The sequence below is a fragment of the Blennius ocellaris genome (assembly GCF_963422515.1).
Source record: "Blennius ocellaris genome assembly, chromosome: 22".
In the NCBI taxonomy this organism is placed as follows: Eukaryota; Metazoa; Chordata; class Actinopteri; order Blenniiformes; family Blenniidae; genus Blennius; species Blennius ocellaris.
In genome coordinates this window covers 10,699,914-10,710,489 of record NC_137671.1, presented here as the reverse complement: position 1 = coordinate 10,710,489, position 10,576 = coordinate 10,699,914, and the positions used below count along the sequence as shown (strand labels likewise).

At 42.0% G+C, this 10,576-nt stretch overlaps 1 protein-coding gene across 4 annotated transcripts in view; it reads left to right on the top strand.

The window, feature by feature from the left end:
• Window positions 1–3,494, top strand: part of wnt5b (wingless-type MMTV integration site family, member 5b) — an 83,827-nt gene extending 80,333 nt beyond the window's left edge. For all 4 annotated transcript variants that reach the window (XM_080517938.1, XM_080517935.1, XM_080517936.1 and 1 more), the window contains 2 exons: window positions 2,900–3,058; window positions 3,161–3,494. In XM_080517938.1, the coding sequence (XP_080374064.1) occupies window positions 2,900–3,058; window positions 3,161–3,460 (459 nt within the window). In that variant the 3' untranslated portion in view covers window positions 3,461–3,494. The remainder of the gene's footprint in view (window positions 1–2,899; window positions 3,059–3,160) is intronic.
• The last annotated feature ends 7,082 nt before the right edge of the window (window positions 3,495–10,576 follow it).

Here is a 10,576-nt window from a genome sequence, read left to right as displayed (position 1 = left end):
CACATGTATGGATCACCGGCCTTAACTGTCTCTCGCTCCGAGCGGCTGGATTACAGTTGAAGAAAAATGACCTTCACGTGTTCCACTTCCTAATTTTCCCTTGATACAAACCCACCAAAAAAAAAAAAGTGCTTTTCCTCTTCTACAAAATGTCATTGTCCCCCTGTTCCCTGTCTGAGGGAGGGGGGGGGTCACAGGGGTCGACTCGCGGGATTGGAGGGTGCCGAGTGCTATGCCTGCTGGGTAGTAAAGTAGAAGGGGTGGGCGGCGGGGTGGAAGGTGGGGGTCGGCGGTGTTTGGGGACGCCGGGGTTAGCAGAGGTGAGAAGGTAATTGAGATCAGGCCGGGTGAGGAGACAGAGTGATGGGTTTCATTTGTGCGAGGGGCCGAGCCGGGGGAAATCAGGGATCACACGTAATTGATTCAGCGAGCGCCGCGTGTGGGGAGTGTGTTTCAGAGGTGCTGGTGTGCACACACAACATGGCATGAAGTGACAGCACATGGTATGATTCCTCTGTGTGTGTGTGTGTGTGTGTGTGTGTGTGTGTGTGTGTGTGTGTGTGTGTGTGTGTGTGTGTGTGTGTGTGTGTGTGTGTGTGTGTGTTCAGGGGGGGGGGGGTCTCCCACGTGTTTTCTTGTTTCTCTGGCCAAGCTGCAAGCAGGACGGTTCCCCCTGAAGTCCACCGGGGGGTCAGAGCATTTTCAAAATTGTCATTATTAACATGTCAAAATTACATATTTTCCTCGATATTTTCAAACGAATATTGCAAATAAAAACTTTATATATTTAAAGGTTTTAAGCAGTAACGACTCAAGTTTAATTTCTAAGCAGAGTTTCACAGTTTGGAATGAACCAAGGGTAAAATGATGCAGTGTCAGACGTCATGCAGGGAATCGAGAAAGAGGAGAGGAGACAGAATATTAGTGGCATGTAAAGGTGAGACGTGATATATCTTCTCAAAGTTTAAACATATATATATATATATATATATATATATATATATATATATATATATATATATATATATATATATATATATATATATATATATATATGTATATATATATATATATATATATATATATATATATATATATATATATATATATATATCCCTCCCTCAGTTACTTACAGTCACATGCAATGATTGTTGGGTTTTTTTCCTATTCAAATGCGTCAGTTGAGCATCGTTCTCCACGTTCATTTTTAATTCTGCTGAAAGATCATTCAGGACTGAGTAATTCAGTCGCATGAACTTTCTGCTTGAGAACCAAATTTTCACATTTTGTAAACAAGCCATTTGTGAAATTACAGTCCTCTTAAATGTACTTTCTTTCTGTACACAGAGTTTGTAGGGAAGTCAGCTTGAGGTACAATTTTCTTTGATTAGAAGCAGCTTTTCCACTCCCGAGTCAGCGACTTTGTTTCCCGTCATTCTTACAGCAGCCTCAAAGATAAGGTGCAGTCGCCGTGTCCGTTGTATTTGACTCTGCAGTTTCACGTTGATGATCATCAGTTAAATACAGATGGTGCCTAATCTCTTTTGATATTTATAGCTTAAAGTACTAAATCTATTCAGAGTTAAGCACGTGGTTTTACCTGGTTGACAGAAAGTATTTACAAATGTTCACCGCTAGAGGGCAGCAGCGTTTTAATCTACACCGCTGAACGCCAGGGAAACTCCAACCTGTCAGATTCTGAACAGCAACACACACTTCAGTTTAGGGGCCCACGTGCAGAACAATTGAACTTCAAGTATGTTGGATTATTTAAGTTTCCACACTGGTTATGTGAAATAAATGTGATTAGAATAACGTGTGCTTCATTCATTTCAATTTACCTGATTTGTTTACATAATCTGAATAGTTCGACCTCTCGCAAGAAAAAACAACAACAACAAAAAAAAAAGCCTTTTTAATGGTTCTTCCTGGTGTTGGAGAAAATATAATTTTTTTGTGGTGTGTATTATTCTGTTTCTATTTCATATGCTAGATATACATATTTATAGATAGATAGATAGATAGATAGATAGATAGATAGATAGATAGATAGATAGATAGTGAGATAGATAGATAGATACATAGATAGATAGATAGATAGATAGATAGATAGATAGATAGATAGATAGATAGATAGATAGATGGATAGCGAGATAGATAGATAGATACATAGATAGATAGATAGACAGATAGATAGATATATTTTCAGCAGCCCTCTCATTACATGCTGAAAGGATTTTTCTTCTAAATGCCACTCCATCATGCCATAACCTATTACCCTATTGACTAAATGCTATTATGATAATGGCTCCATTATCCTCTTACACTATTGGCAAGTAATTACGTTATGGGCTTTAATAGGTTTAAAATGGCCAACATTATTAAGTTATTGGCAGGGATTCTATTATTGATCGTCATTATTATTGTATTGGTTGTTACATGCATATGTTTTAGCCACTCAAACACCAGAAACAGCAGTTATAGTCATTTTCTTTATCGTTTTTACACTTTGCTCGATCATCCCCTCTGGTAGGCTGATTTGAACCCCCCAAGTCTTAATGTTTGACGCCCCATCGCTAGATGATGAAGATGATTATTTTATTGTTTTTAACAATTTGGCCCTGGGGGAAAATTCAATTTTCAAAGGCTTAGTGTAATATGAGAATTTCATATAACTGCTGTTTTATGTAAAAAGAACCTCCTGTGTAAGTGAGTTCAAGCAACGTTATCGAGCATCTAGAAATCAGGTTTCATGGGAAATACGATTAAAATCATGTTGCTTTTATTGAATGTTTAGAGAGTAAACATAGCTGACGAGTTGATAAAATGAGATTAAACGACATCAAGTAATTGAAAGTGTCTAATGTCTTTCGTTCTCGTCCCCCCCCCCCCCCCCCAGGCGGTCTACGGTCTTGCCAACGTGGCCTGTAAGTGCCACGGCGTCTCGGGATCCTGCAGCCTGAAGACCTGCTGGCTCCAGCTGGCCGACTTCAGACGGGTTGGAGAATTCCTGAAAGAGAAGTACGCCAGCGCTGCCGCCATGCGGATCGGACGCAAGGTACGGAATCCACCACGTTCACGGCTTGAGAAATTCCCCCACTCTCAAAAAAAAATGGATCCCACACCGAACGCTATTTCTTTCCCCCCCTCCTTGCCTCAGGGAAAGCTGGAGCTGGAAGACAAGCGCTTCAACACGCCGACCCCCGAGGACCTGGTCTACATCGACCCCAGCCCGGATTACTGCCTCCGCAACGAGACCACGGGCTCGCTGGGCACGCAGGGCCGGCTGTGCAACAAGACCTCGGAGGGGATGGACGGCTGCGAGCTGATGTGCTGCGGCCGAGGCTACGACCAGTTCAAGACGTACAAGCACGAGCGCTGCCACTGCAAGTTCCACTGGTGCTGCTACGTCAAGTGCAAACGCTGCACGTCGCTGGTGGACCAGTTCGTGTGCAAGTAGCACGCCGGGCCGCGGACGTGGAGTTGGGACAGACATGCAGGCGGGGGGACGCAAGGGGGGAGGGGGTGGGGGAACAACGGGAAATTGGTCTTTCAGGTCTATGGTCAGGATGGGACACAATTTTTACTCTTCACCTCTGATTATTAATCATTTTTTTTTACAACTAGAAAAATGCTGCTTGATGCCTGTTGGGCCAGTTTTGTTGTTGTTGTTGTTGTTTTTGTTTTTGTGCAAGTTGTTGTGTAACATCCCGATCGCCATCCCGAAGGAAAGTAGGGAGGGGAAGATGGAGAAAACAAGCCGATGTGCAAAAATGAGGGAATAGGAAAAGAGACGGACCTGCAAGCGGGAGCGACTGGATTGAAGACTGGACACGCAGTGCGAGACGAGGTGAAATGAATATATAACTCAATAATAAACCAGCATACAACTCGTATTGTTATTTAAAGAGACGGCGGCTTGGACTTTTGGCGGCTCCCTGGAGGCCCCGGTGCTATTTTCGGTGCCCGTCGGCGTCCCTCTGTCTATTTTAAGGAAACCTGATGGAGAAACCTTAGCACGTGGCGACATGTGAGAAATTGGAGTTAAAACTGGCACCAGACAGAAAAATACATGTCAGGCAGTGTAAAAGGGAATGTGTATGGTTATTTCTTTACATCAATATATTGTTTCACACATACACTCAGAAGCTTAAGTGCAGCTATCTCTCGCTCTAGGTTTGTATTTAAATAGAAAAAAAAAAAATACTCATCGTCTCCCAGTGTATCTTACTTCAGCCTCTGTCCATTTTCGCCACCTCAAGATACTACGTGACTTTTTAAACAAGCGGCCGGCCGCGCGCCGCGACCTTCACGTGGCAGCGGAGTGAACAAAACCTCCATTAGTGAGATTAATGTGCCGTATCGGCCGCAATGAAGCCGGACCGGGAGACGCGGCTTCTCCTCGCGTCGTTTTGCGCAACCGCCGACGTCAACAAGAAAACAAAAACAGGCCACCTGTTTACTGATTTTACAAACCTGTACCGTGAGTTTCTTGTCTTGTATCGGTTGAGTGTTTTTTGTTTGTAATTCGAGTGACAAACACGAGGAGGACGAAGCGAACTGAAGAAAAAAAACAAAAAGACTGGAAAACAGAAGTGACTGCAATTTATTATTACTTTGAGAAACACTAGATCCGAGAAGAAAGTATATTTTATTAATGTTTTTTTCCACTTTGTTTTTCTATGTTTTATACATGAGTATTATTGTGTATTCTCTTGATAAACTAGTCTTTGAACACGAGGCTTTTTATTAACTGCATTTTTTGGGGGGGTTTTTTGGAGGGGGGGGGGTAGAAGTCACATACAGGCCAACATTTTCTCACTCTGTCCTCGACACCAAACACGCTAAATACAAGTCTTTGTTGCTCTGTTTTGGAACACGATGGGATGATGGGAAGATACAGGGCAGGAAATGACGGAGGAGCGAAAGACAGTGCGGCCATTCATGAAAACGAGGCAATAACAAGGATCTGGAACACAGGAATTCTGACAAATTTGTGATATTAACAGCTTTACTTTTTTTTTTTTTTTTCCCCCACTGGTCAATAAGGGTTTTATATGAGGCTTAAATGTAGAAGCGTCTTTATTACTCTGCACTGAATGTGAAGACTCAACCCAATATTCCACCTTCATTCTCTCGGTAATAACAGTGAACCAATAAGACATGAGCAGGGACCGCAGACGATCTCGTGTCACCTTGTGTTTACATGAATGTATTGTTGTGTGTTTGTAGATTTGTGCACAAGTGATTCTTTCACAGGACATTTTCACTGCTTAGTCCTTTTTTTTTCTTTTTTTTCCTGGTTTTACTCGTTCTTCACCCTCGACTGTATTTCCTCCTGAAGACCTTTGATCCCATCAGATGGTCGAGCAGCTTGTCCCTCAACTGCGCCACTGACCTCGACGTGTGTGTGTGTGTGCAGTTTTTCCTCTATATTTGTCACACTGAATCCACCCGGGATGGATTCTCCCAAGGTTCCTTTACGACACCGGCAGTATCTATAAAATGCTCCGGCGCCTTTCGCCTCACCCTCGTCTTCCGACAACCTCCGGGTGCTGAACGTCAAGCACACAGTCACGGATAAGCAGATACTGGACAGCGACCTAACGAACAATCCCATTACTCTCAGCTGCTCACAGGTAATTGGATTAGACCACTGACCAGGGCGGCGTGACCGATACACGGTACGGTCAGTGCGGGTAATCCCTCTCACCTGACAGGGCGTGTTTGACTTCTTCTCTCGTTGTGGACAAACGGATCGTCCTGAAGCTGGAAAGTCAAGTTTGTGTGTGTGTGTGTGTATTAATTGTGAAGATTGATCTCCAGCGGTTACACACACACACACACACACTGACATGATGAATGTGTGTGTTTAACGAAGATTAGAGCGGTGAAAGTGTAATTAGATGGCCTCACTAATCGGTTTCACCTGGTAACCATCTGCTGCTCGTCACAACTACGAACCAGCCACAATCTGCAGGGTTTCCCTCCGTCCTCCCTCCCGGTGACGCTTCTTCATTCAATTCATCACATCAGTGTGGAAGATTTTTATTTTTTTTTTTAAAGATTTGAAGGTGTTTTCTTGCCTCACATGGTGCATTAAGTAGTAACTTCCCAAAGCTCTGAGCCGGAGAACTTCGTACAAGTTTCCCTCTGAAAAGTGGGCCATTTCAGGATCTCCATGGAAACACAATTAATATTTATTCATGATTCATGAATACATAACCTTTGTTTGTCTAATGCAGGGGCGTTAAACATTTTAGTTCAGGCGCCACAATCAGCCCCGTTTCATCCTGAGTGGGCCCCAGTCGGTGAAATGGTGCCGTTCTAACTTTTAAATTTAAACTTTAAAGCTCTTCTTTGCTTGGCAGACTATATGTTTTGAAATAGTTTATACAAATCTGAACGATCACAACTTTAAAGGACTCAACAATCTCAACATGAAGCCACATTCTTGAACTCTTTTCTAATATATCAACTAATATAACTGAGTTATTCATTTGAAAACTACTAATTTATCCATTTTAATTTGATTTAATTTAAAAAATTGTTGCTAATTGTGTGACGGCCGCATGCTGTTTGGGAAGACAAATCATAATGTCGTACATTCACATGTGAAAGTTCATGACTTTTGTCCCTTTTGAGGCACAACATCCATAACAATTTTGTATTCCGTTGTTGTGAACAATACCTATTTTTTTTTTGGGGGGGGGGCAAAGAAATGCATGTACCATAGCATGTGTGGCCAATGTAAAGGTAATGAGCATTTTCTTTTTTAAATGTTCGCTCAATTGAAAAGTCAAAAAGTGTGACGGTTTGTCTGGCAGTCCGGTTTCTTCCCACAGTCCAAAAAAGAAATGTGTTTGAGGTGAACTTGTCTCTAAATATCTCACTCAAGAGTGGGAATATTCCCATTGGTGGCTTTCTGAGTTTCATCGTCATCAATCAGCAGTGCGTCGAGTTTTGTTTTGTTTTCAGCCGCCGCCATTTGCATTTTAAAGTTTGACGTCCAGCTTTAGGACTTTACAACACAACTATCGCCTTCTCTGAAATCCACTCATCTGCTCTCAAAATAAAATGGAAAAGAACCCCCCCTCCCAGCCGGGGTTTAATGAAAGCATTAATGAGAGTCATCTCCTGCAGGAGATTTGACTGCAATCGCCAGCTGCCTCATTATGCAGCATCGCCAGTTTAGAAGCGTTTCTGCTCTTTTTTGCCGTGACCGGGAGAATTTTTCATTCCATTCATCTTGTTTTTTTTGTTGTTGTTGTTGGTTTTTTTCTGGTTGTGTCTCTTTCCTCTGAGCTGTTTTGACACTGAGCAATGAGATAATTTCTCCGACAACCTGCTCGCTCTACGTGTTTTGAGTAGAAGCAGAGGGGGTCGGAAGTTCTACTCTTCCAACTTACAGGGAAGCGGGAAGCCGCTCGTGACAGAGTGAATGAGATTTGCTTTGAAATTCGAATAAAGACACAAACGTGTGGCTCCTGTAAGTGAAAACCCATCGTCGTCTTTTTGATATCTCACAGTGTCGTCTCTCACTCACTGTCAAAGCTGCTGTTTGATCATTTTTACTGAAGCTCTATGTGACGCCAGGAGCAAACGGTACAATGAGATCTTAGATGCGGGGAGTTGTAGATCAGCCAGCAGCTGATGTACTTCACAGATCTGTACGCAAACTCTCTGATCTGCATTATCTGAGGAAGAAGACACAACCGCCTTTTTTTCTTTTCTTTCTGTCACACATCCAATAAATGCACGCTCATACAGAACAGTCGAAGTTTGAGTCCACGGCTCATTTTTCTGACACAGCATCCTCACTAAACCAGAACATCGACTCCCCCAGGGGCGAGGCTGTAGACGGGAATACGCCCTCTGAGGTGGAAGTTTGATTCACACATCCCGCTCTAACTCGTGTCCTAAACCTGTTGTGTTCATTGACCTGTTTCACCATCTTATATTGATTAGTGTGGCTTAAAATAGTCTGTCACATGTGGCTGGCTGATTGTACGAGGTACCAGATTATACGCCTGTGGTGAACCAGCAAATCTTTTTTTTATTCCCGCGGACACACGGCGTCTTCATTGAAACCTTTCTTGTGCCTGTTTTGATATTCGTGTGAAGAATGCTGAATTCTGAATTGCCTTTTAATTTGATGAAACACATGTCAAATTGACAGTTTCTAAAGTTGAGTTGTTAAAGCATTTGTTTATTTTCATTTTCTTTTAGACCTGAAAGGGAAAAATCAAAGTCCTCCAAGTTTCGAGTCGTTTGGAAGTAAGGCGTCAGTCTTTTTCATAGATTCAAATTGTTTTTCTCCGAGAATATCTGGTCTGTGTAAGACTGCTCCATAAAACTGCTAAATTAAAGTATGAGGAATTTGTATCTGCAAGTAAAAATCGATGAAAGACGCGTCAAATCACTTTGATGGCGAGAAAAAAATTACAAGTTTTCTCAAACTGAGCAGCGACTCAAAAGTTTCCTCCCAGCGAGTAAAGTCAGCGTGTGATCCGGACACTGAACCGAGATAAAAGGATTCGTCTTGATACGGGATGACAGAGGAGGAAGATTTTAATGGCTTTACAACCGACTATAAACTGCAATCACTCTGTGAACAACTTTATTGTCAAATTGCATTTAAATGGGGGGGAAAGAAATGTGAAGAGAATCTTAAATCTCGAGAGGCAGTTTGAAACAGAAGGACGATAGCATGATTTGTTTGTGTTTGCAGGAGAAATTACAGCCAATTGAGGGAGGACATGCAGGAAAATGGTATAAGGAAGCAGGATACAAGAGAAAGAGGCTAGAAGAATCATACCATATTAAACCGAGAAAATAAAGCTTTCGACCTTCCGTGAACGCTTTTTGGACACACTGTCAAATCCATGTAGCTCCAAGTCACTTCTACTGCATAAAAAACCTGTAAAATGACACAAAATTCGATCAATTACCTCCTGTCGCCACACACACGCACACACACACAAACCGTGTTCACACGACACGTGAAACCCGTTTTAAACTTGGCCACACCTCGTTCTTTCACTCGCAGCACAAACTCACAGGTTTTAATCAGCAGCTATAATTCCGCCCGCCGACGGGCGACGTCGTGACACTCGGAGGAACATCATCAATTGTTAAACGCGCGCTTCGTCATGTGTAGACTGGGATTTTTAATAATGTAGCAAGTTCACAGTGAACCAACAACAAGAAAAAAGAGTGAGCCTGTGACTCAAACCAGCGGGATGTATAAGAGGATGTTTGCATCTCAGGTTTAATACGTTTTAATGAGATTTGCATGTGAACTTTCATGCATGTTGCCAAAAGTTTGGATATTCATTTTCACAGTTTTCGTAAAATGTAACCGGATTTAAATGAATGCACATTAACTGCTCGTGTGATTAATGGCCTAAAGACTAGTTTGAGGTGTGGCCTGCCTGTTACTACTTGTTGTTGTTCTGTGGAAGCTGGCATCCCAGCAACACAATGTTACACTCTCTACACAAACTGCAATGTTTTTCCTGACTCAAAGTGATCTTTGAGACACAGTTGGTGTATTGAATTCATATTCTTGAAGCCATTTTCAAATTCTATTATTTTACTCTCAAATTGAGGGGTTAAGGTTTATTAAGGGCGACTCATCCTTAGATGTAAACACACAATTTTGCTTTGTGTGTTGCTATTAACAGAAGGTGTAACACCTTTGCCAGGTGTCATCATCTTTCATTTATTTGCCATTTCTCTCTGAACACGAGGCGCAAAACACACAGGCGTCGCACATGAACACGCCAAACCCTTCTTTAGCATTTCTTTTAATTAAGCGCAGCCAAGAAAAATAATCTCCACAGCGACAAAGCAGCCAAGTCTGCCGTGCCTCTCCAGTTGGTACAGCATCGACAGATTATCTTATTTGCAACATTACCCAACGAGGGGCCTGCACACGTGCTCGTACATACATGGAAATGAAGCAACAAAGAAACATCTTAATGCTGGATTAGCAACGTTGACGTGCAGCGTTATGCATATAAACTGCAGCATAGTCTTGAAAAATAGAAATAAAAAAAATCTGAATACCCTTAAATTTTGAATTTGATGAATGAAGTGTAAAACAAATACTGTTAAATTAATGAAATATTCATTTTTATGACAGAAAATCAGAAATGCCAACAATGTGAATTATCGTAGTACTGAAATAGCTTCTTGGTCTGTAGCAGCTTGGAAAATGTAATTTAGAAGTACTTTTACGTGCTCTTTCTGAGAGTAACCGCTGTCGAGCCTTATTATCAGTGCTATAGACAAGGTCAAAATCACATTACGGGCCCACCTGCACCGAGTCCTTGGCGGAGGTCTCTCTTGAGACATCAGTCAAACTGTAAGAAAAGGAAAATCGATGACTAACCATGAGGGTGAGGCTCTGTCAGAAATGCAAGCGAGAGACGTGAGCTCCAGTTTGAGGAGTAGTCAATAAACTAGTAAAACCTCAGAGGAGATTAAAAAAAAACAAGGCTGTGCAGATCACTACAGGGTATCGTTCTGAGATCTTTTCACAAAGTACAGCTGATAAGTACAGTTAAACTGA